This window comes from Pleurodeles waltl, unplaced genomic scaffold (genome assembly GCF_031143425.1).
Source record: "Pleurodeles waltl isolate 20211129_DDA unplaced genomic scaffold, aPleWal1.hap1.20221129 scaffold_238, whole genome shotgun sequence".
NCBI lineage: Eukaryota > Metazoa > Chordata > Amphibia > Caudata > Salamandridae > Pleurodeles > Pleurodeles waltl.
The window spans coordinates 85389-110858 of record NW_027149944.1 but is presented as its reverse complement, the minus strand read 5'-3'; the positions used below and the strand labels follow the sequence as shown (position 1 = coordinate 110858).

At 41.7% G+C, this 25470-nt stretch overlaps 1 protein-coding gene across 1 annotated transcript in view; it reads left to right on the top strand.

Moving 5' to 3' along the window:
- LOC138275422 (STE20-like serine/threonine-protein kinase) overlaps positions 1-25470 on the top strand; it is a 158387-nt gene that overhangs the window by 59855 nt on the left and 73062 nt on the right. The window contains 2 exon segments of the mRNA XM_069219079.1: positions 603-695; positions 11868-11997. Coding sequence (XP_069075180.1) covers positions 603-695; positions 11868-11997 — 223 coding nt within the window.

The following is a 25470-nucleotide window of genomic DNA, read 5'->3' as shown; positions in this document are numbered from 1 at the left end:
TCATCAAGTAGCTTACCGGGCCATTTGTTGAGCCTTTTTAACAAAAAGCATGTGCTTTTGTCTTTGAGCAATTTTCTGAAGATCTATGAAAGTTCGGTAAAAGGTCTACCAATCTCTTATTTGTATCTGTTGACATGAAAAGCAAGAAACTAATAGTGTAAGCCCAATTTTGGGAAACATGAAACCTGTTTTAATTGATTTCTTATTAATGCATATATGTATTGATAAACACATATTTAGTATACTCAGACTTACTGTAGAATTTGTATACAATTGGCCATCATCGAAACAGTATTATATGCCTATACAGTGCTTGAATATTCTGTTTCTTGCTTTTTTCATGTAAACACAACAAATGGTGCTGTTCACTGTTCATCGGATCTTGAGTCACTTTGCATGCCAACAGAATGTTGCCTTTGCCTCTGGTTATTTTCGTGCAACAGGTACACAAAGCATGTATGCACTCCCTAGACTTCACCAGATTAACGTACTTGCTTGATCTCAACGCAATGCATGCTGGAGGATGCTCTGTCCATTTTACATTTAGCGCTTGGACTTGAGAAAAAAGTTCTTTCCCCACCTTCTGTATGCTTATACTCTAGGTATTAAGTGAAGCTGAAAAAGCACCCAAAGAGCTGAAAAAAGAGCTTGTGAAGCGCAAGAAAGAGGAGCTTGCACAAACCCAGCATGCCCAGGTAATGACAGTAGCAGAGGTTTTCTGCTACTATGAAGCAGTATTATTCACATAGCTTGATAGCTGCCTTTTTTATTGTAATGTTAACTAATTGTTGTTTTGCTCTAACCCATCAGCGGATTCTTGTTGTGTTCACAAATTTGTGTTTGTAATTTGTAAAGCAGTGTAATGTCTTTGCAACTACATTGACACACTTTCCATAATTTGTTATCTTGCCTTGTAACACAGTTTTGTAAGCACGTGTGTATGTGTAAGGTGTGTTCACTTATCCTGTTGCAATGTCTGTATATCTGCCCAAAATGTTGTCATTTGTGAGTGAGATGTAGTCCGAGTGCCTTTACTTTTGCAGTCTAGTGGAATACACCGCAGTTAAGATTTATACCATAACACAGTCATGCACTTGGCCATCGTTCTAAATCAAAAAAGTAATGAAGACAAAAGTTAATATTTTATGTGCCATCATTCATATTCTGTTTCAGCACCAGATATCAGGAATGTAGAAATAGCAAACAGGAACATGCAGTTTTCTAGGAAGGAGCAAAATTGTATTTTCCACAAGAAATGCTTGTATTGTTAAATATTTGTTTGACTCTTCACTGGCATTGCAGTACAGTCATTTGAATAGAGATTTAATGGAATTCTAAGTATATATAGACACTCAGATCTGCAAAGTGTTCCTGTTTGGGCTGATGCACAGAGACACTGCGTATTTTTTATTTTTTTTACAGTATCTTGTTGAGTAGATTTCAAGGTTGACCAGTTAACACGTTTCTAACAAGCTACCTACTGGTAAGTGTAGGTGAAATAAAACTAGTCGTCTAATTGTGCACTTGATCATTTTAACTTGGTACTAAAGAAAAGTATAAATCTTTCCTAAAAAAAATAGGTTAACGTGCTTCTGTACTTGAAAAATACCTTGTTTGCCAAAGATTAGAATTTGGATTTCTCTGAGCAGATATAGAAATCGTTTTGGAGAAGACGGCTATGAAAAAACGCTTGCGACTTTTGTGATAGAAAAAAATAATTTTGTGTATTTGATTTCTAAACTGTATTTGGTTACTGCATTATAAAGTTAAACAAATCACAGTAAGTTTACAGTTTTTTTAAATTAAATGTTTCTACAGAAAAATAGTACTGTTTATGTATTTACATGGGGGTAAATTGTATTCTGAGTCACAGGGTGTTGCACAAGTTATGATTCAGTCTTTTCAGTTGTCGTCTTGTTCACTGTTCAACGCTCCACTGCAGGATGTAAGTCTGTTTTGCCTGCAGCACAGTTTTTTTATTTGGTTTGTCCTTACCTTCTTTAAAGGACCACATGTGTCAGTAAACAAACCTATAGGATTTTTTCAATTATTGTTTGAAACTGGCCTCTTTATTTTCTGGAGGGACTAAATTAATCACCAAATGATCCACAGTAAATTAAGTTGCAATTATACTTTCAAATCAGGCCCAAAGATTAATTCAATTATTCAATTATATATTATACAGTAAACACATGTGATAGATTGACCGGGGTGATTTTTGGTCGTAAATCCAATTCTTTGTGTGCAGTGGAATTGTGTGTTGAATTCTTGCTCCTCTAATTGTTGTCTTTAGAATCATGTTAGCAAACTCAAAACCACTCTCACTAGGGAATGTTGTTTTTATTTATTTTGTAAAAATGTAAAATAAAAATAAATTACATTGAACGTAGAAACACAAACACCATGCTGAAAAGAATGCCAGAGCTATATAGATTAACATAACAATTTAATTTTACAAAATGTCTGGTGATAGCATATTAAATTAGTCTTTTAGAAGCCAGCCACTATTCTTATTTGTTATAATTGTTTCCTCCCACTTTAAAAGTCTTAAACCCATGGTTTTTTTTTTTGCTAAACTGTCTTTGTTACTCCTAGAACCTGTCAAACCAAAACATTTTTGGGATTTTCTCTAAAGTCTTTTTTTCCAAACAGTGTTGCACATATTTATTTTTGCAGTGTTCTATAGGTGACATTTTATAAGAGCAGAGAACTGGTGTCTTTTCACGTCCTCTCACTTTTCATTACAGAGAAGATGAATGAGGTAGAATTTTCACATATACATAACACTGAGTTTTGAAATTAGGGTGACATTGGACTTGAAAGAAGGAGCAGGAGCTGATAGTGTTTATGAGGAGCAAAAAATCATACTTTTTCCTTAGTTACAGTACTTTGCAATTCATTTTGGGTTGCCAGTAGCACTCTTCCAGGTACCGTGAATAGAGCAACATTCAATCAATCATTGTTTTCCATTGAAATTTTCTAAAACATTTGAAGTGACTACACGCTATAAAGTGTACATGTGCTTTCTTTTCCTGCCATGGAACTTTGTTCTACCAATAGGCTTGGAGAGGAGTTTTTAGAAATTGGATTCAGCATCTCAGTTTTCAGCGTGTTGCATTGCCACAGAATTATTGGTGCCACCAGGAAATTGGTTAAGGTAAATTGTTGTAATTTCAGGGCACAGCCACTCCCCTCATAATCATTGCACCTGCATTATAATCCCCTCAAAGTCTGATCTCTGAATTATATTTAGTCCACTTGAAGTTTAGGTGAATGATTATCTGGTCATTTCCTCATACATACCTTCCCTTTTCATAAAAGTACTATTCCACATAGTTTCTATGCTGACATTTAAACTATCTCCCAAGGAACTCATTCTAAGGCCAAACAATTTCTTCTTTACAGATCATTATAGCTCCCACCTTAAAACAGTATGTTCTGTTTACTTCCATAATTAGCAAGACAAATAAAATGGAACCAAATCAATCTGTTAACTCTGGACATGCCCGAGCATACCTATGACACTTACATTTAGGATCAGGCAAGATTGAACTTACCTTTTGAAGTTGGAGATTGCTGTTTCTAATTTTTATTTTGTTTGTGACTTATTTCTTTAGTTGAACTGGAATTAAGTTCTGCCTTTTCAGGAGTCTGCATTTTTATGTTCCTGGACTCTTCATTTCCAGGAGGACAGAGCACATATCTCAGACTTTCACTGATTTAATTCTTACCCAGTTGATTATTGAGTTCATTAATGCAACATGACTACTGTGAGATATCTTTACGTAGGTTGTGGATAGGAACATTGAAGCGAATTGGGGAAATGGATACAGGCTTCCTCAACACTAATGGGATTAGATTTCCTCTTCTTCAGGTGCCCTTCCACCGCAATGTCTCAGTTGCCTTTTTGGGCTTTTCCACTGAGCCTCTCTTTTTGACTGGTATTTGCTTCCACTCTGAGTGTTAGCAAAGCCTTGAAAACTCTTGATATGTTCTTTAACTGTTCACAAAATCAAGCATTATCTTTCTGGTGTTTTTTGCATCTTCAGCCTTGCCTCAGAAACACACTTTGGGTTTCCCACACAGCTATGCCCATGGAGCCTTCTACTTTATTACTGTTAATACCTTGTGTCCCATAATGGACTACAAAGGGGCCCCTGAGTAATGTTCAGTTCAGCTCCTGCCATTTTCTAACTCCTTATGAAAATCTGGTGCCATAAAGGAATGAAGTAACTAATAGAACACATAATTGCTAAAGTTTAAGTAAAAAAAAAAAAAAGAAAAGGTAAGCTCCAGATCTTTTGAATTTGTTGATTGAAAACACTTAAGATGCACTTGTCATTATCACTTCTACAGTACATTGCTTTTGACTTTTAGATGTGTTTGTCAGAAATGGGTTCTTTAGTTGTCATTCGGTTTGCACCCTGTAGGGACTCTTATTTTAGTCTGGATAAGGGAGATACCTGCTCAGATTACCCCTGCTCACCCCCTTGGTAGCTTGACACGAGCAGTCAGGCTTATCTCAGAAGCAAAGTGTAAACCATTTGCACATAACACACAGCAATACAGTGAAAACATTCTAAAAGGACACCTCACCAGTTTTGGAAAAATAGCCAATATTTACAAGTATAAAACAAGACCAAATAAGATAAAAATCCAACATACAATAAATAAGCTACATTTTTTTTAAAGAATTACTTGAAAAGGCAGTTCCTTGAAGTAAGTAGCTCCATCTCGGGCTATCACGGCGTCGTGAACAACAAATCCAACAGTCCTGGCCGTTGTGATCCTCGCAATGCAGTCCAGAGAGCAGCGTTGCGGTGTCGGTTCCAAAGGTCAGTGCCGGGGTCGTCGGGCCCTTGAAGTCACACGTGTTAAGGATCAAACTCTGGGCTGATAAAGTCAGGCGCGCTGGCGTGGATGGCGTTGAGGCTGTGGTGCAAAGTGGGACGAGGTGACGTTTGGTGCCCACAGGTCACAGTGCAGGCAACGGCTTGGTGACGGCGTCCCGCGGCATCAATGAGACCAGGGCTGCAGTGTGAAGCAGGGCGGTGCCACGTGCGGTGTCACCAGGTCACATGCAGGCAGGGTCATTGTCGTTGCTGAAGCGCTGTTGGTTGTACGTTCAAGTCAGTGGTGCGGCACGGGACGGGATCTGTGCGGCGTCCACGGGTCACAGTGCAGACAGGGATGCCTGATGACGACACTGGAGTCGATTGTGCTGGTGTCGGTGGACCAGGGCTGCGGTGCAGGACGGGACGGTGCTTTGTGTACCTCAAGAGCGATGGCCACAGTGCAGGCAGCGGCGCCGGTGTCAGCAGGAGTGTCATCTTCAGGGATGCCCAGGCTGTGGTGTGAGGCGATGCCAGAGTGGCGGACCCACAGGTCACAGTGTAAGCAGTGGTGGCGGCATCAGATGGCGGTGTCGCTGAGACCAGGGTTGCGGTGTGAAGCAGGGCGGCGCGGCGCCGTGCATCGTCGGCAGGTCACGGTTCAGGTCAGCGGTATCGTTGGAGGCGTTGCAGTGGTTTTTCTTCTTGAACAGTACAGAACACACAGTTCCCAGTGCCACAGGCAGATTAAACTGAAGTCTTCTGTATCCCTGAGACTTTTATCAGGAGGCAAGCAATACTCCAAGCCCTTGGAGAACTTTCTCAAGCAGGATACACAGCAAAGTTCACCCTTTGCTCTCTTTCCAGGCAGAAGCAGCAACTGCAAGCCAACCCAGCAAAGCAACACAGCAAAGGTGCAGTACTCCTCCAGCTCTTCAGCTCTTCTCCTTGGCAGAGGTTTCTCCTGATCCAGAAAGTGTCACAGTGCCCTTTCCTCGGGATCTGCACGCTGCTGAACAAAAGGCCCACCTCCCGGCGTCACCAACTCAGAAAGATATTATAGCACAGAGTTATGATGAAGCCAGGCAGGGGGGAGGGAAATTAGGGTAGGGAACTGCAGGGAGAGAGATATGAAAAGAAAAGATTAGAACAAATATGCATATACTCATTCATAACAGTAGAACTCACCTATTGACTCTTGAATAAAGGCGCCTCCGTGATATCAGATTGAGACCCTTTGTGAATTGGGCGTAGCCCCTTCTTTGAATCATGGAACAAGAACAAACTGCACCCTCTGAACCTAGAGATGGCAAGAGCCTTGAACTATGGACATACTCTGAATATCAATCATGTAACCAATTATACATTCATAAACATAAACGTTTGATCTCAGCGTAGAAATTCTCAAAGACTTAAATATGTATCGCACATATTCTCAAAGACTTAAATATGTATCTCACATATTATGCTTCCCAAAAAACAATGAAACTATAATTTGCTTATTTCCGAAATGTTTTCACATTGACTACCTAGGTCTGAAAGTTTTACTCATTGAACTTGAAGTGCTTTGTTCGTTGGGCCGAAGCGCCTTGCTTGTTAATACATGAAGCGCTTTCTTCAATATGCCTGAGAGCGCTTTTACTTGCTTTGTCTGAAGCGCTATGCTCGTTATGCTAAGGGGCGCTTTACTCATGTGGCCTGAAGAGCTTTGATTACCGTGTCAAGGGCGCTTTACTCATGTGGACTGAAGCGCTTTGATTACCGTGCCAAGGGCGCTTAACTCATGTGGACTGAAGCGATTTGATAGCCGTGCCAAGGGCGCTATACCAGTGTGGCCTGAAGCGCTTTGCTCGTTGTGCTAAGGGGCACTTTACTCCTGTGATCCGAAGCGCTTTGATCGTCGCGCCAAGGCCACTTTACTCTTTGAATTGCAAACGCTTTGCTCGTTGTGCTAAGGGGCGCTTCACCTTTGAAAGTAACAGCCCCCTTCAAGATTGGGCTCATCAAGACCTTACTGCTACGAGTATGACCTACTCGTATCTGAATTCACCATGGAAACAAGGATACTCCAATTTACCCTGGTAAGGTTTATTATGGATTGTGCTACATTGGCCCTGACAAAAAACTTTTTTCGCTTTGAAGACCAGCTCTTTCATCAAATCCGCGGCACTTCAATGGGCAGTACTTTTGCCCCTAGTTTGGCCTGCTTATATATGTACGATTTCGAAAAGAAACATATTCTACCATCATCTAATCCTTTCCAAAACCATATTAAATTGTGGCGACGATATGTTGATGACATCCTGATCATCTGGCAAGGCTCCCTGTCGACCACTAATAATTTTGTATCTTGGATCAACACCATTGATCCCTTTTTGAAATTCACGTCAACAGTTTCTTCCACTCATTTACCATTTCTGGACCTCTTGTTGACTATTCACAATGGTAAAATATCCACTTCTGTTTACCAAAAACCTACTGATCGTAATAGCCTTTTGTTATATGAGAGTCACCATCCGAAATCTGTACGGGACAATCTACCAGTAGGTCAATTCCTGCGATTAAGAAGAAACTGCAATACATCCTGTGAATTTGATCGCCAGGCTGATATTTTACAAGTCAAACTTTTTGATCAGCATTATCCTCCACGAATCATAGATCAAGCATGTAAACGAGCTAGAAATAACCATTGCGATGCTTTGTTAGAAACCATTGATAAATCCCCTCAAATAAGATTAACTTGTGTATCTACCTACACCCCCATGTCTAATTTGATTTAAAAAACTGATTAATAAAAGATGGTCAATTTTGACCAGTGGAGGGACTCAGATACAGAGACCTGTATTTGCCTTCAAACGTACAGCCAATATTAAAGATATGGTGGTCCACACTCACCCTCGAACCACACAGACCACTTCAATACAGAGAACGCTATGGGATCTTCCCCCTGTCACTGGGCATCACCCCTGTGACCTCTGTAATGTGTGTTCTCTAACAAAACAACAGACGACATTGAACTTAGAACCGATTGGCCTGTGGCAACTGAGAAGACACACGAATTGCAATACAAAAAATTGTATCTATATGATCACCTGCCCCTGTGAGTTGCGATACATCGGCATGACATCGCGCCCAGTGAAGATACGCATCAACGAGCATAGGAGTAATATCAGATGCAATAGGATTACAACAAAACTCAGTGCTCATTTTCTCGACACTTCCCACACTCCAGATGATTTGTGGTGAAGTATTTTGGAGGCTCCAAGAGTGCGATCTGAGGATCCTACTTTTTTTTTCAGACTTGAACAGAGATGGGTGTTTAAACTAAAAACTCATGTACAGGGTTTAAACGATGACATACCCTGGTCTCTGGTGACCTGAGATTCATTCTAATCAAGCACTATCCACTTATTACTTGTGGCTGAGAATTTGTTTCCCTCCTATTTCCAAGGTGGCTTATTTGTAACCTTTCCGTTTTTCTATCTTTAGTTTGCATTTTTCATCTATCTTCATTTGGATCTCTAATAGAGTTTTCATCAAGGTCTTCTTGTCAATCTGGTTTCCCTCCAGCCCCGAGTCCTTCCTTTATTTCTACACTAGACTGTGGCCTGTCCTCTATGGCAGACTCTCTTCCAATGTTTAACATAGAGTCCTTCCTCTATGTCTAGAGTCTTTCGTTTGGACCAGGTTTTGGTCCTTCCTTTGTGGCCATGTTTTTCTTTTGATGACGCGAACATCGGAAGGATTCCACTTCTGTGTTCATAACGCGTTTAAAGCGCCGACTCCGGTTGCACTCCCTGTCATTTGACAGGTAGCGCTCCGGAGGGTAGGTCCCCGGCTGAGGACCACGCTTGGAAAAGTGAGTAATTACCTGCTTATTTAACACATTGTGCCTATGATAGTAGCCCGTCGCGTTCCTTGCATATTAAGATCACTGTTGGCCCCCTCTGCTTTTGCATGTTGTTTTCTTTTCTGGGCATCACAATTTTGATTAATTACTACTATTTTAGTACAGATTGGAATAACAGCTGACTTACTTTGTGGCACCGGCCACATTACTTAAAAGTTATCTATTACCGATTACAATTATTATTTACCTAACCCTTTTTAACGACGTCCGGGCATTCGAAGACCGATTGCAGTCTTCGCTACTTAGGGTTTTTGACTTCTGGGTTTTAGGACCATGAATATGTGGACTATGATTTTCGAGCATACCATTTTAGATGCCTTACCATATGTCTTTTGACATATATATATCTTTTTCTTTTGCCTTTCTTTTTCTGTGGGTTAGTGTTCCCTTTAGTCCCCTTGAGTAGGCCTATTATTGTTTACTACTCTTTATAAATGGTTACCTCAAAATTGTAGTGACCCACTATATTTATTTCAGATTCTTGCTCTTAATATTTGGAGAGTATTTGACCCTTTCTCCCTTTTCTATTTCCATAATATTCTTAGTATCTGAGCAGTCCTTGGGTTCGCGCTTCCTAAGGAGCCATCCCCACTAATTGGGGTCGGTAAGCATCTCTGCTCTGTTTTGGTTATGATGATCACTTATTTGAACTAATATGCACATTTTAACCTCCACCTTTGGTGTCTGTGTTTGGTTTCTAGGCCCCCCCTTTTTAGATGTCACTGGACAAATGATCAAATGTGAGTGACTTATTTTCTAAATACGAATTGGAGAAGCGTTATTCTGGTCCTGAAGAAGCGTCATCTGATCCATCTGGACCAACAGCCGCGAAACATGTCGACCTCTTGGTAGAGGTACCACACTTTTTGGGATCCTCTAAGTCTATTTTGAAAGCCGTTGAGCATCACACTCAATTCTTGCTTTCTTTTTGCATTTTTTAATCTTGGTCGTCACTTCCCTTTTCTGATTAAAATTACGAGTTTGGAAGTGATTAGCCAATTTTAACCTATTTTTCTTTCCTTGCTCTCCTTGTTTTGGTCTGGTGGTTAGCTTCTTCCATTAGCCTTTACACTAACAATTACGGCTGACAGCTCCCGTTTTGGGAGCAGGTCAGGCATTGCAGTGCCGGCCTGGCGTGGAGCAATTCCCGATGATGTTGCCTGTCATCCAATGTGATGCATGAGGGCTTTGCTCTAGAACACCTTGGTTGCCTAGACTTTTTTCTTTTTCCTTAGGAACAGTGTACTCTGTATTGGTTTTATGACGTAGATGGGAGATCTTACACTGGACCTTTAACCTTCCGGTCCCTCCCCCCCTGTTGATCTTGTGTACTCCAATTTACTGTCAATCTGCCATGCAGGAAATCTGCTCTTCTTCAGAGGAACCCCCACGAGGTCTGACCGCATCGAAGTCTTCAAAATAGTGAGCAATGTGCTTGGGTGTGGCTGGGCTTTATAGGCCTGCCACACCCCAAGATGGCCGCTACCTCTAGAAACCTGGGAATTGTAGTCCATTCCTAAAATAGCACTGATAAGTGCATCTTGTCCACCATTGTCCTGACCCTGCAGCCACATGAGCTTTACCACAGGGCAGGTGACGCTGATGACCACTTTTAGAACACGAGGGGATGACAAGTGGTGGGCATTAAGCTCCGCAAATACGCACAGCGGGGTTTTGGGCGGGACCTGGACCGCGCACAGCTTTATTCCTGACAGAAAGATTCTAAAAGTCTGGGGTTTTGGGTCCAATACTTATACCCCTTTCTGCCTCTGAAGTTGCCCAACTCCAAAGAGAAGTCTCTCTTGTTTTCAGGATCCTGTCTTGCCCAGGCCAGGCCCCAGACACACTTTAGGGGGTCGGAGAGTGCATTGTGTGAGGGTAGGCACAGCCCTTTCAGGTGTAAGTGACTACTCCTCCCTCTACTCTAGCCCAGATGGCCCATCATAATAAGCTCCCTTTGTGTCACTGTCTAGAGGAGATGCACAAGCAGCCCAACTGTCAAACTGACCCAGACGGGGAATCCACAAACGGGCAGAGTCACAGAACGGTTTAAGCAAGAAAATGACCACTCTCTAAAAGTGGTATTTTCAAACACACAATCTAAAAACCAACTTCACTAACAGATATATTTTTAAATTGTGAGTCCAGAGACCCCAAACTCCTCATTTCTGTCTGCTCTCAAAGGGAAACTATACTTCAAGAATATTTAAAGGCAGCACCCAATTTAACCAGTGAAAGCCAAATTTGGCAGTATTTCCCTGTTAGGATATGTAAAACCCATCAGTACATGTACCAACTTTAACATACACTGCACCCTGCCCAAGGGGCTACCTAAGGCCTACCTTAGGGGTGCCTTACATGTATAAAAAGAGAAGGTTAAGGCCTTGCATAGTCGAGCTGGCAGTTTAAACCTGTACACACTGACACTGCAGTGGTGGGTCTGAGCCATGTTTACAGGGCTACTTGTGGGTGGCACACAGTGCTGCAGGTCCACTAGTAGCATTTGAGTTTACAGGCCCTGGGCACCTATGGTGTACTTTACTAGGGAAATACCAGTAAACCAGATATACCAATCATGGATAAACCAATCACCAGTACAATTTACGTAGGGAGCACTTGCACTTTAGCACTGACTAGCAGTGGTAAAGTGTGCAGAGACAATAAACCAGCAAAAACAGAGTCCAGTATACCATAAAAACAGGAGGTCAGAAGGCAAAAAGACAGGGGAGACACACCAAAAGCTGCCAGGTCTAACAGAGTTGTTTAATTTGGAACATCGTTCCTTATGTAGTGAATATATGCATTCATTTATTTTTGGATTTATAACCATGTATGCTTTGTTGATAAGCTTACACAAATGTGAATGCCCTGAACCAATTTACGTATGTATACTAGAGCAGTGCAGTTTGCTTTTGGTCAAATTAGATTTAAAATCTTTAACTGGTATGTAGTTTTCTTAACTTTATTTGTTAAGATGATATATTAAGTCTTTTTCTTGAGTATTCCAATAGGTAGGACGTACGCTGTAAATTCTCAGCTCTCTAGAAAGGTATGAATTTAGTTATTTTTCAAACGGAGTATGTAACATTATGCGTGTCACTAATTAAAATTTGTGTTCCTAATAGGAGCAAGAATTCTGTCAAAAGCAGCAGCAGGAGTTGGATGGGTCATTAAAGAAGATCATTTATCAGCAAAAGAACAAGGTGGCCAATATTGAGCGGGACTGCTTAAATAACAAACAACAACTAATGAGAGGTATTTAAATAAATCAAAGCACATTTATGAGGCTCACATTCAGTGTCAGTTTAGGTGACTCTTTTTCTGCTGCATTCTGTAAGAATTAAAGTGCAATCCTATTGCTATCAAACCTGTTGGATTCTTCCACTAAACATTGTTTTGGTTGTATTCATATCCTTATAATATTACCTTTGATTAGAGCAATTGAAATGTATGTGTTGTTGCTTTTGCTAAATGATAATTTAATTAATAGTCTTATCAAATAATGATTGAAAAAAAACTCTAAATTAACTTAGTGTTTCAGCAGTCTTGTATATCACGGGAGAGTTTAAAATGTCATTGCTACTCAGACCAGAAGTTATTTTAATAAAGAAAATTCCAGATCCTGGAAAAGATAAGTGTTTATAAGAAAAAACATGCAGCAAAGGTCTAAAGATAGGCTTCCACTTTTCACATAACCTTTGATAGTTCTTATACATATAGCCCATAGAATTTCTAATAGGAATGTTTGAAATAAGAAGAAAGGGCAGATAGGGAAGATTCCAAGCAGCTCCCTCACAAGGAAAAGCTGACTATCTAAAGATAATCATTTTACATCTTCAGTCTCTGCGTAGCTGTGCAACCCCTTACATGTATTTCCATATTCATCCAATTTTCTCTCCTTCCTCTTCTTACCACACTGCTTTTACCTTTCTCTCTCATTTGCTGTCATTCTCAGTCTCTCCTCTTCTCTGTTTGTGTGCCAATACCACCCTTTGCGAACTTGACACCCTCAAAGGTCTCCCTTTACTTGACTGGGTCTATAAATGTACTGTTCCAGTTAGCTACTGATTTTGTAATTACTGTGTAAACCCTCTCTCCTACACTAACTTATACATACTTTACAGATCTTCTGACACCCACACTTTTCTTACTCTCGTCATATAACTGTTCTGTTTTTCTCCTCAGCATACACTCATTCCAGTCAAACTTCCAGGCCCTATACACTCACCCAAGACAGCATTCCCCATAATGCCTTCACTAGGTACCGGTCCTGTGGTTCCATGTGATGATTGGTTGATAGGACAACACTAAGCTCTTTCAGACATCTTTGTCAGCTACCTCCTTCTCTAATTTCCCATACAAATGCAGTCATTGAACATTCTAGACAAAGTTTTCAATATTCCACTTGTCTTAAGATGAGATAGGGGAGAAAATGCATGTACAATACGTTTCCCACCAGATGTTCTTTAGTCTCCTTTGAGACCATCTGCACTTCTTTGTAACAAATGTCATCACAGCAGCTACTGATATTTCTTGGAAAATCTTGCATTCTGGCTACTTAAAGAAATGATCTTTCAGGACCACGACAAATTGAGGATGACTGGTGCTGCCATGCAGTTGAGTCATACTGTACAATCCTGCTGCACACACACTTGTCACTGTTTACACTTTCTCTACCTACATTTGCTCAACTTTTAAATCCACAATTGCACACGTCTACTCTTCTCTGATTCTCTTTTTTTCACTATATAAATACCCTTGTCCTCAAATCAGCCTTCTCTGGCAGTGTTCTCTGCAAATCCAGCAGGATCACTCTGTCCCCACCCCCTGCATATAATGCCATTATTTGATGACAGTTTGTTTCGTCTTTTACATCACAATCTGCTTCTTTACTTGATGTGGCCTCCAAAAAAGCTATCCCCTTTCTTGGTGATGACAATTATATTAAGTAATGTTCTTTCTGAATCCTATTTTTCCATTAAAGTAATCCACAGATGTCAATAGTATGCCCTCCTTATGGTCCCCTTTATAGTCTTTTTCAGAATTATTTTCCCCTTCAAGGATTTTTGAAACATTTGTGACACATTAGTATAAGCTGAGACCCCTGGAAGACAATCAGCTGATGTGCATTCAACTGTGAGGTATGCTGTGACCGATCAGGGACCCTCACTAAGATCTCCTTGCCACCAGTTTAATGAGGTAAACTCCAGATGTAAGCTGATGAAACACATGATGATATAGTTATACAGAAATGATACAACGAAGATCCCATAACCAATGGAACCAGAGATAGGCATCAAATGTGCACAATCTATATCTCACATAAATACATTCATAGAATTTGTGACAACAGCACAACTATACCAACAAAAGAAGAAAGATTGGACAGAGAACATACCACTTTACTTTTGTTTATCATCAGCAGGCGGCAACCGTAAAAAATGGAAGCGCACTTTACAACACTGTGATTACACAGCAGTGCAATCCAGGTATACCACTGTATCACGACAGAGCATGGTACATGACTTTTCCTTAATCCCTCCTTTTGTTTAAAGACCATTTCATGCACCCCCTACAACATTCTTTGCTGCTGCCCCGCCTCCATCACACACTGCCATTTTGTAGTGCGGTAAATGCTCTACGGTTTACTGTAAAAAGAGGAGTTAAAGAGGAGTGAGCAGTGTGCTTTGTATGATTGTGAGGAAGGTGGAGGAAATGTGGCTGGAAATCATGTGCATGTTCTGTGATGTGTGCGTCCTGCGGGACTCTCCTCAAAACTTGTGGGTTGCGCTATAATTTATGGATATGTTCACCTTCAAATACTTGGTGTTTTATTGTTCATAAGATCTGAATCTCAGAGTTGCAATTCTTTGGTGAGAAACAGAATATTTGGTGGCTGGCCATCCAAAGCGAGGGATATTTGTGGGAACGTGCCTCTTGTGCCTGATTGTCCTCTAGACAGAATATGAGTGGGTTTGTGAAAGTCCAGATTTGTATTTCTTTTTGACGAAACATAGCCACCATTTGACTCCCACACCTATAAAAAGAAAGCCTATTTTACTTTTAAGTAAGTGAGAGGCAAAGAGAATGCAGCATTAGAAAAATTATATGCATGTCAATATTCTCCAACACATATGCCACCTTCTAAATTTCCCCTTCTCCTAGACATAGCCCCTCTCTTTGCCCTCAGTCAAACTGAGTCCCCGTTGCACGATGACAGGCTCCTTTGGCTAGCCACTCGATTCTGCAGGTTGAACTATTTTGTCTGCTTTTTTGTCGCCTAAACAACTTGCTATGTATTTTTGTAAAACCTGCCCTGTGTACTTTGCCTTTAACTGTGCTGCTGACCTGACTTGAGGCAACTCTGTCTATCCTTAGAAAATCCCCCCTCAATCTTCATCTTGCAGTTAACTCCTGTTGAAGAGAATGGCTGTTATTTTCTTGTTACATTTACTTATTTTGAGTGGGTAAGTTTGACACTTAATTTTGTAGGTGAAAAGCTCAGTTATTAACTACTGATTACTTTTTATTATCTGAGAATGGCGAACTTGATGACAGTTGAAATCACTCTGCTTCAGCTTTCCAGGCTCTCATTCTTTCAGACAAATTGTGTTGTTATGTCTTCCTTCATAACAATGTATGTTACTGATTTCTCAGAAAATATTTGAAACACCGAACACCTTCAGTTATTGTTATTGGCGGATGTAGATAGATAGCCCTCATTAATACATGACTTCATCAGATTGTTTGGGGCAGGGTTTGCTATGTGCCACGAATAGCAAAACAAAACATGATGGAATATTTTATATTAATAAGGGGTATGCACATTTTCACCCAACTAAGGAATAGCATGAGTAATCAAAGGGAGCGCTCAGAGGTACATCCACCAGGACATAGCTGAACAGTAACAATGTTACCACCCGTCAATACAGTTGGAAAACACTGAGCATACTTTTATCACACACATGTGTAAAAAGTTTGCACCCCATTTCTTTCCTTTTGGTGAGTCACAATCATTTAAACGCTATAAAAAGTGCCTCATGAAGTATAAACGGAAAAAGAGACCCAGAAAAATGGTCACACCCCTTCCAATGTTTTCCCTGCTGGGGCCTTCTTTTGCACGCTTTCTCCTTCTGCACACATTTCCTTCAGTGCATTCCTTGCTGGAAATCTGTTTTCTTTACCTCACTACGACCTTGGCTTTCACCTCTTTAGCCTTGCGCTATATCAAGATAGAGCAACATTCATTGTTCTACCGAGTGTAGAGAAATAATGCTTCCGCGTAAATCATACGGCCTCATAATGCACATCTTACCCTTGTGGAGAAATCCAGGGTTTCCCTTTGAGATAAGGTTCCCTCACTTCTGATTTCCAGTTGTTGGTTGAGAAAGACAGGTTTGCTGCTCCTGGCACCCTGGCTGAGAAACAGATACAATAGGAATTGGCATATTACGTTGATGTTCCAGATAGGCAAAATGTACTCCTAAACTGTCACCTGTCCCTTTGGAGTACAAAGGGCATTTTGGGTATCTTTTGAATTCTGAGGTTTCTTTTTGAAACACTAATGTGTAGATTCCATCTATTCTATGGCTGCATACGAAAAAGGGTTTCTGAAACAATAGTTCTCTATTTGTATTAATGCACTACTGCGACCCACGAGGACGTATTGGCACAATTAAGTGAACAATTAAATATTCGAGTCAATAAAGGGGAAATATGGTGCTGCCGTCTCATCATTGTGGAGAAAAGCTGCTCCACATTCTATCCAGAAACCGAGTGCAAATGAGATGCATCCACCTAAGTAAAACAAATAATGCAGCTTGGTGAGGCAGAAAAGAAGTCCTCTCGTGTGAGAAAATTAAATAGTCTAAGAAAAAAGCAAGGGCATGCAAGAAAACTTCCAAAAGCTCTCCCTCCACCTCTCCAAATCTTCCCTAAAAACCTGGGATAAGGCATGGCATGGCATGGGATCCCAGAGAAGAAACTCGAACAAAATAAAATAAAGTATGCAGCACAAAGACGGGATACTGACAGGCCCATAGTCAGAAGTAATAGTTTTGGGGGGCCTGGCCCCAAACGAAAACTATACCTTAAAAGTGGCCTTCAGGTGAACAGAGAAGTGGGTACCCCTACAATAGCTTTAAAATATATATATATATATATATATATATATATATATAATATACACTGAGGTTTTAAATAGCTAAATATAATCGGCAGTAGTTTTTAAAGAATTCTATCTTGATAGCTATTTGTGATAAGTAAATTAAAATTATGCCTTTTAAAGAAAGTGAGAAAGGAATAGAGGGGGCATTTCAGGACGTGTGTGAAATGGTGCATTCAAAGAACGTTTTGACAATACTATTTTTTAATAGAACATGAATGCAAGCATACATGGGGTTGTGTATTTTCCATCAAGGCACCGTTCAGGAAATGTGTGTTAAATGCTGCATTTGCAGGCACATGTTAATAACAATTATTGATAATAACATAATTAGTTTTAAAGGTAGTTCTAAACACATTATCACATGTGAGAGTACAGAGACACGATGTATACAACAGTGTGTTCCCACTGTCTGTCACACTGTACTAATTGAGTCTGGCTTCTGCAGGAGAGATCTTAGTGAAACCGTGAGCAGAACAGAAAGACAAGGTGAGCATAGGCTGTTCGGGGAACATGGGCACAACCCCGCAAGCAAGTTTGGCAATGTGCCCACTTCCATTAGTCAAAAGGAACTAGAACTAACCAGGCTGCTGCTCATCCATCATTCCACATCATTGGATCAGTGCTTCGATTGTGTCGAAGATTCGAGGTGATAGGCACCCTCACTATTTTTGAGGCCCCAGACTTAGTTTTCTCCATCAGACCTTCACCCATACTAAAAAAACAAGGAGAGTTATCAAATCTGGAAGATGTTTAGGGAAACAGCGACAAAAGGGTGTAGCATGGTTGAAAAATAGCCTGTAAGAGTAAAACAGATGACAGTAAATGTACAGTGGTAGGAGAGTGACGAGTGGAATCAGAATTCAGCAGCCTTTGGTTTTCGGCAGGAGAGTTTTCGGTAAAATGCTAAGACAGTCTCTTAAGAATCTCTGCCGCCCTGCCCCCCCCCCCCCCCCCCCCCCCCAAACACACACACACATATCTTGCAGATGAAATACATTTTTCATTCTAAACTGCTAGCAGGGAGTGGCAGTGATACACTTTGGGGGCAGACCCTCACTCTGTTGTTGTCTCTTTCTTTTGCTGAATGCTTCTGCATTGGCTGGGCAGGTGGCAGACATTGCAATATAAATGATGATGAAGGCTTAAACAATAAAAAAGGAAGAGTCTGTGTTCTCCCTAAAGTGCAACAGCCTTAGCCTGATTGTAGCTCCTTTCTTTACTGTGACATCAGTACGCATATGATATGCTTGCAGCGCTGTAAACTGTAAATCTACATTCTAGGAATGTACATTGACTGAGACAGACTTCTGGTTAATTCTGGGAGGGCTGAAGAACTTATTTGGACGCTGAAAGTCTGCTTTATTGTCTCAAGAATAAAACTTGGGAAGTATTGCTGACGAATAGCAGTTGCGAATGTTATGCCCTTTGGTGCTAAAGTATCCTCTGCATGATTAGAGAGGTGTACCCCTTTCCTGAGTACCAACTCTACTGTTGTCTGGTTCATTAATGCTGATATTTGTTGTCATAAGCAAACACAGTCATGCTTGTGCGCCATGACATATGTCTACCTCACGGATTGAGGTCTTATTGGACTGGGAGGGGTGCCCAAAGCTCTACCCTCATAGTGTTGGAAAACTACCGCCTTCACCAGTAGCTGAGCAGCACAAGCACCGAGGCAGCAGCATATAGTGGAGTGATCAGTATTAGTGAACAGGACCTTTTTACCCTGTGTCAATGGAGTGAGACCTGCAAGCTCACTTGCCTTTTTAAAAGTTCAGCTGCTGTGTGTTTAACTCACACTTGGCCGAAATCCGGTAGGTGTGGAGTGCTGTAATATGCAGGAGTAGTAACTCTGCAATAGTTTCATGTGTGCCTGGGAAGAATACAGTAATAGGATGGAGCAGTACTGTGCAGTAAAAGGTTCTGGCCAACCCTATATGCTGACCTCCCAACTTGAGCGAAAAGCTCACCATGTGAGGAGGGGGCAGGGCCTAGGAGGGAGCCGGGCCTCATACCGAGATGTACCTAAGAGGCACTTTTGGGTGTAACCTCTCCCCTCCCCCCCACCCCCCACCAAAATCTGGAAAAGTCAAAAGGGAACTCTTGAGTACGGCCTCATAGTTTGCATTCCCTGATGTAGCCACCAGTGAATATGGAATAACCCTGAACATGTTACATGAAAGAGGGTGGGACAAGGACTCACCTGACCTCAACGGGGACTGTGTTGTTGCATTTGAATGTCACCTCTTTGCATGTGCAGAGATAGAAATAAAATATTACTTTTTCTTATAAAGGCAAGTATTTAGCTGGACATTAAATTATTGTTCCCACTGTTGGCATTTTGAGTCATGAATCTATGTCTGCCTCTCCCCCCTCCTTCTGAGGGAGGCTTGCCTGCTCAAACCACAGTTACAATTGGGAGTCAAGAGTAGAAGGGGTGCTTGGTCCAGTAAGGAGGGATCCATAGTAAGTTGGGCCCCAGTACATCAGGAGTAAAAGGCCTAAACCTCCACGGTTGGACCCAGTAGCCTCTGCGTGACCTGTGGTCCTCCAAAAAGTGTTGTGAGTTAATGAATGTTAAAAAAACACATTGCTTAGATGGGACCATAGATTTGTTTGTACTTATGCCCCTGGTCCAAGTGTCCATGGGCTTCAAGTTTATATCACAAACCTAGTCTTTGTCTCCATGCATTAATGTCTCTATGTCCTCATGTCCCAGTGCCAGTGACCTTGTGACTTTTTCAGTGGCCTTCTCAGTGACAGTGTGTTTTTATCCCCATGCTCCAATGTAAGAGTTGTTGTGTGACTCTCAGTGTCAATCACAAGCTCCAAATATCAGTGTCCCCACATCATTGTCCAAATGGCGGAGGACAACCCACACACACCCTACTCTGATTCTGTAGACACCTGGAGATCATCCTCGTTGGACCAGGGTACCAATTAAAGCATTCAATCCCAGACATGATAAACCCTCGGCCCTCTGGTACACTGAAGAACTAAAAACACAAAAAAGACTGCACAAGACTCGAAAGATTATTGCGAAAAAGCTACAAACCATATTTGGAATAAATACACCCTGCCCATTTACATCTCTAATCTAAACACACTAGGAAATCAAAGGCAGAGTACTTTCAAAAATAGATTTTAGAATCTAAAAACCACACAGGGGTATTTTCTTTTTAGAAGATAGAAAGTCTCCCACACTAGCACAGTTTTTATGCAGCCGTTATCTTTCTTTTTTTCCCACAGAAATATCTTGACCTGATGATGAACATCCCTAAGGCTCTAGAGTCTGAACCTGTTGAGGTTAAAACCCCTCCCTGTTCACAAAGCTCCTTGAGACACTGTTAACACAATTAGTGAATCAGAATCATTTAAAAATGTTAACAAAATTGTCTCTTCTTTCCTTATGAATGCTCGTCCACTACAACAATTTAAGAAAGTCACCTAGCTCTGTCGTCCTGCCATATCTGAAGCAAACCTGCAATTGTTTGTTCCTCTTGGGTATAGTACGAGTCAAATGGAATGTAGTAATTGCTTCACCTCTTCTAAAGAAGCCTTCTTCAGACCCCGAAATCTTCAACAACTATCAGCCAATTTCACTTCTGCCTTTGTTTGCCAAAATGACTGAGAGATAGAGGTCCGTAATTAGCTCATTAGTCACCTGAAATCCTACAAGTTATTGCACAAAGTTCAACTGGGGGTTTTCACAAAGAGCAGTCCTTGCCAAAGCCTCTAAAGCATCACACACCTTAAATGGAAATGGGAGTGGTGGCTATGATTTTACTAGATCTATCTGCAGACTTGATATTATCTCCCACTCCATTTTACTCCACAAACTTGAGACAGCCAGAATCGCAACCTTGGCCTGGTTACGTCCTTTTTACAGGGCTAGACCCAATTACTTGTTCTTTCTGGTGCTCCCCAGGGCACTGTGTTAAGCCCCACACTCTCTAACTTGTGTATGGCTCTTCTGGCTAATCTCATAGAATCCTTTATACTGATCAGATATAATTTATCCTCAAGTTACAAGAAAACCCAGAAGAAACTGCTCTTAATTTTAGGATCCCTCCCCTTGGCATTGCCAAACAGATGAGCACGAACTCCCTTGTGTTAAATTGCAACAAGGCTGAATCAGTCATCTTGGTAATAAAAAAGAGTTGGCCTTCAAACAGGTCACTCCCTCTCTCCGCGTGTAATTTTGGGATGATTGTCGTTTCAGCATTAACTTTTCCCACCCTTTTACCAAGCTGTGTTCCACAGGTTTCTGCCTTTTAGGAATCATTAAAAATCTTTCCTTTCATTCTAACACTGGCAAGGTATGATCTTATCTTAATTTTCACAAGGATGGATTTTTGCATACTGTTAGTGGGATTACCAAAACACCTGTTACATAAAATCCAGATCTTACAAACCACAGCAGCCTGTTTAGTCCTGGGCGTCAAGAACTCTCCTCCCCTTTATCATGCAAGCTAAAAACAGTTCACTGACTCCTGGTTCAGATAAGGTGTACGTTCAAGGCCTTATCTTTATCCCACAAATGTATATACAATGTAAAACAAAGTTCCTACTTATGCCTTCTGTTTTCATCTGGTTCTGGCCATCTCACCCTCTTAGGAAACAAAATGGCTTCCTGGGTAAGACACGCTGTTTCAGAAACTCTAGAATAGGGGGGGCACTCTTTAGCACTGATTACATCTAAAGTAGATAATGGTTTACCATGCAACTTATGCATCCACAGCGATCAATCCTTTTCAGACACCAATTAAAAACTACTGAATCTAGTTGGCTTCCGTCATGCCACTGTGGCAGTAATCCCTTGCAGCGTTGCAGTGCCCAGTTTTAGTATCAATGCCTGCATTCCTACGTTACTGTCTCCATGTCAGTGCCTGTGTCCTCATGTAACTGTACCAGTGCCAGTGACCCTTGTCTGGAACCACAGATCAGTACCTCATTATTGTGTCCCTCCAGTGAGTGTTCTGTTGTATCCCAGCATCAGTATTTTAGTGTGAGTATCCTAATATCCCTGTTTCAATCTCACAGTATCACTGCCCTACCCCTTCCATTGTCCAAGTATTGAAGGTTGTGCTACTGTCATCTTTCTCATGTAACATCCTGTGTCTGTGTTCCAGTGACTGTATTATTCTATCAATGTTACATGCAATGGGGTCAATAGTGCCCCCACGTCAGTTGTTCCCAGTCATTGTTGATGCCTCTACGTCTGTGACTTTGTGTCAAGTTTGTGACCTGGGTCATTGTTCCACTTACACTGTCACAGGTCAAAATCCCCATGTCAGTGTTGGTGTCTCTGTGTCAGTTTTCTAGTATCTGTGCCCCAGTGTCATTGCCTTCATGTTAGTGTCTTTGGCAGGCTCCTGTCCGTATATACATGTCAGTTCACTAATTTCTTGTCCTGCCAGTCAGAGTTCCTATGTTGTGAACTGGTATAATGTGCCCAAATGTGTACATCCTTGTGCCCTAGAGTCCCCGTGTCAGTGTCTCAGTGAAACTCCCCCATACTACTGTCCCAGCATTAGTGACTGTGCTCCATGTCAGCACTCCAGAATCACTTTTCCTATGGCAGTATTGGTGCTCTTTTTTTGTGTCTCCTGTCCAAATACCGGAGTGTTGAGGTTAATTTGCCTGTGACATTATCATATAGCCAATAGCCATTTGTGTTAGTGTCCCCTTGTTAGACTCCTAGTGTCAGTCTACTTTTGTCATGTCAGTGTCCCTATGTCAATGTTGTGACTCCTGTGGCAGGGAGCAAGTGACACTGTTATTGTGCACTTGTTAGGGGCCTTGTGTAATTGTTGGTACCTCTGAGTCAGTTTTCTGGTGTTGATGTGTGCCTCCCCACCAGCCCCCGAGTCAGACACTTTCAATAAGACAGTTTTTTTTAAGCTAACTACTCAGAAAGGGTACACCAGGGTTTGCATCTGTGATGTGGTCCTTTATTACCATTCATGATTCTGGTGACATTTACAAGCCACTGAGCCGTTAGCCTTGTGGTTTATGATGTACCAGAACTGCTTGATACCTGAAAACACGTGCCAAATATGTATATATATGTGTGTGTGTGTGTGAGTGTGTATAGATTTGTTCGATGGCATGTGTAGCTACAGATACACATGCTATGCATACGTCTGCCATCTAGTGTTGGGCTCTAGTGTTACAAGTTGTTTTTCTTAGAAGAAGTGTTTTCGAGTCACGGGATCGAATGTCTCCTCCTCTTTGGCTCCATTGCGCATGGGCATCTACTCCATGTCAGATGTACACTGGGTAAGTGACATTTTCCATATATATATATATATATATATATATATACTGTATATGTTCGATGGCATGTGTAGCTGCAGATACACATGCTGTGCATTATCCTGCCATCTAGTGTTGGGCTCGGAGTGTTACAAGTTGTTTTTCTTCGAAGAAGTCTTTTCGAGTCACGAGACCGAGGGACTCCTCCCTTTCGGCTCCATTGCGCATGGGCGTCAACTCCATCTTAGATTGTTTTCTTTCCGCCATCGGGTTCGGACGTGTTCCTCTTCGCTCCGTATTTCGAATCTGGAAAGTTAGTTAATCATCGAAAATTCGACGGTATTGTTCGCACTCGGTACCGGTTTAGTGTTAGGACATCGACACCGATTGAAGAAGCGCTCCGGCGGCCGGGGGCCTCCACTCTTCAGCGGGACCTGGTGGGCCCGACTGCGTCCACCGTCGAAACTCATGGACCGGACCCCCTTCCGCTTCTGCCCGAATTGCCACAGCAAGTATCCATATACGGACCAACACTTGGTCTGTAACCTGTGTCTATCACCGGAACACAGGGAGGATACCTGAGAGGCCTGCCAGGCTTTTCGATCGAAAAAGACCCTACGCGATCAGATGGCGTCGACACCGGCCGAACAGATCGACGTCGAGGAGGAGGAGAGAGTCTCCACACAAGAATCGGACTCGGACGACTCCGAAAGTGAGCTACCGACGGCACAAGAAAAAACTGTGAGTAAAACTGCCCCGGCCAAGACTCACTCCAAAATCATAAAGGCCAAGGGGATGCCACCGCCAACAGGCCATGGCTTAACCCGAAAACACAGTGACCAACCATTGGCACCGAAAAAGGCCTCCCAAGAGCCGAAGACATCCGACTTCGGTCGAGAAATCAGCTCCGAACCATCTCGGCACCGAGAATTCGATACACCCAAAGTAAAAAAGGTTTCCTCAGAGCCAAAAAAGACAGTTCCGAAACCTTCGGTGTCGAAAAAGGCAGTCTCAGAGCCGAAAACAGGCTCCTACACAGAAGAGCACGGACTTTCCACTCAAATGCAAGAGCACAGATTTGAGCAGGAATTAAGTATGGGAGAGCCAGACCATACTCAAAGGAGGCTGCACATCCAGAAAGAGACTGGTAAAATTCAAACTCTTCCTCCAATAAAAATAAAAAGAAAGCCAGCATTTCAGGAGTCGGAAATGCAGCCAAAGGCAAAGGTGGCAAGAGACAGTACACCACCAGCAAGGTTTTTGCCACAGCCTTCTCCACTGCACTCACCACAGCTGTCCCCGGTAGCAACACCCCCAATGCAGTCTCCAACACACACAGGGATGACACAGGATGACCCGGATGCATGGGACTTATATGATGCACCGGTCTCAGATAGGTCCTTGAAGAGTTTAGTATGGAATGGTCTGTCATTGTATAGAATGTTATGACATGTTATTGTATAGTATAGTATGATATGGTATGACATGTCATTGTATGGTATGGCCTTTTTATGGTATTGTAGGGCATGTCATATAGTGTGGTATGGTATGGTGTGTGTGTATATATAGTATGTTCTGGCTTGTCACTGTATTGTATGTTATAGTCTGGCATTGTATGATATAGTATAGTATGTTAAGGCCTGTCGTATGGTTTTAGTATGTTTTGGTATGGTATGGGATGGTATGTCATAGTATAATAGAGTATATTTTGGAATGACCTGACATTTTATAATATAGTATGTTTTTGGTATGGCCTGTCATATTTTGTGGTATGTTATGGCTTGTGGATTGTCATTGTATAGCATAGTATGGTATGGCCTGTCATTGTATGGTATGATCTGTCTTTGTACAGTACGGTACAAACTGTTATTGTATGGTATGGTATGGCCTGTCATTGTATAATATGTCTCAGGCGAGACGTAAAAGGAAAAAGTCAATAAAATGTCTGAGGCACACCTGTCTCTGGATTACACAATACAGTGACTGTTCAGGCTTTTTACAGATATGCATCAAATTGGAAGAGATAGAAGCTTGCATTGACTTCAGATTATATTTACTGCTTGATGGATTTAATAGCAGCTCCAATACAGATAAGCTGTATTGAATTATTGGCCTCTATTTAGCAGTGTATCTATCAGAGCTTGACTGTCCATTTAAGAGGAGGTGAGCTGGAGCTAGGCGAGGGCTTTCCCCGGCTCAGAAGAGGGGGTAAACGAGTGGCAATTAGTTTGAATAACAGCAAGCTCTGTGTGGGATGAGGAGAGAACAAATCAAGCCAGGCTCCTTATAAATGTTAATACCAC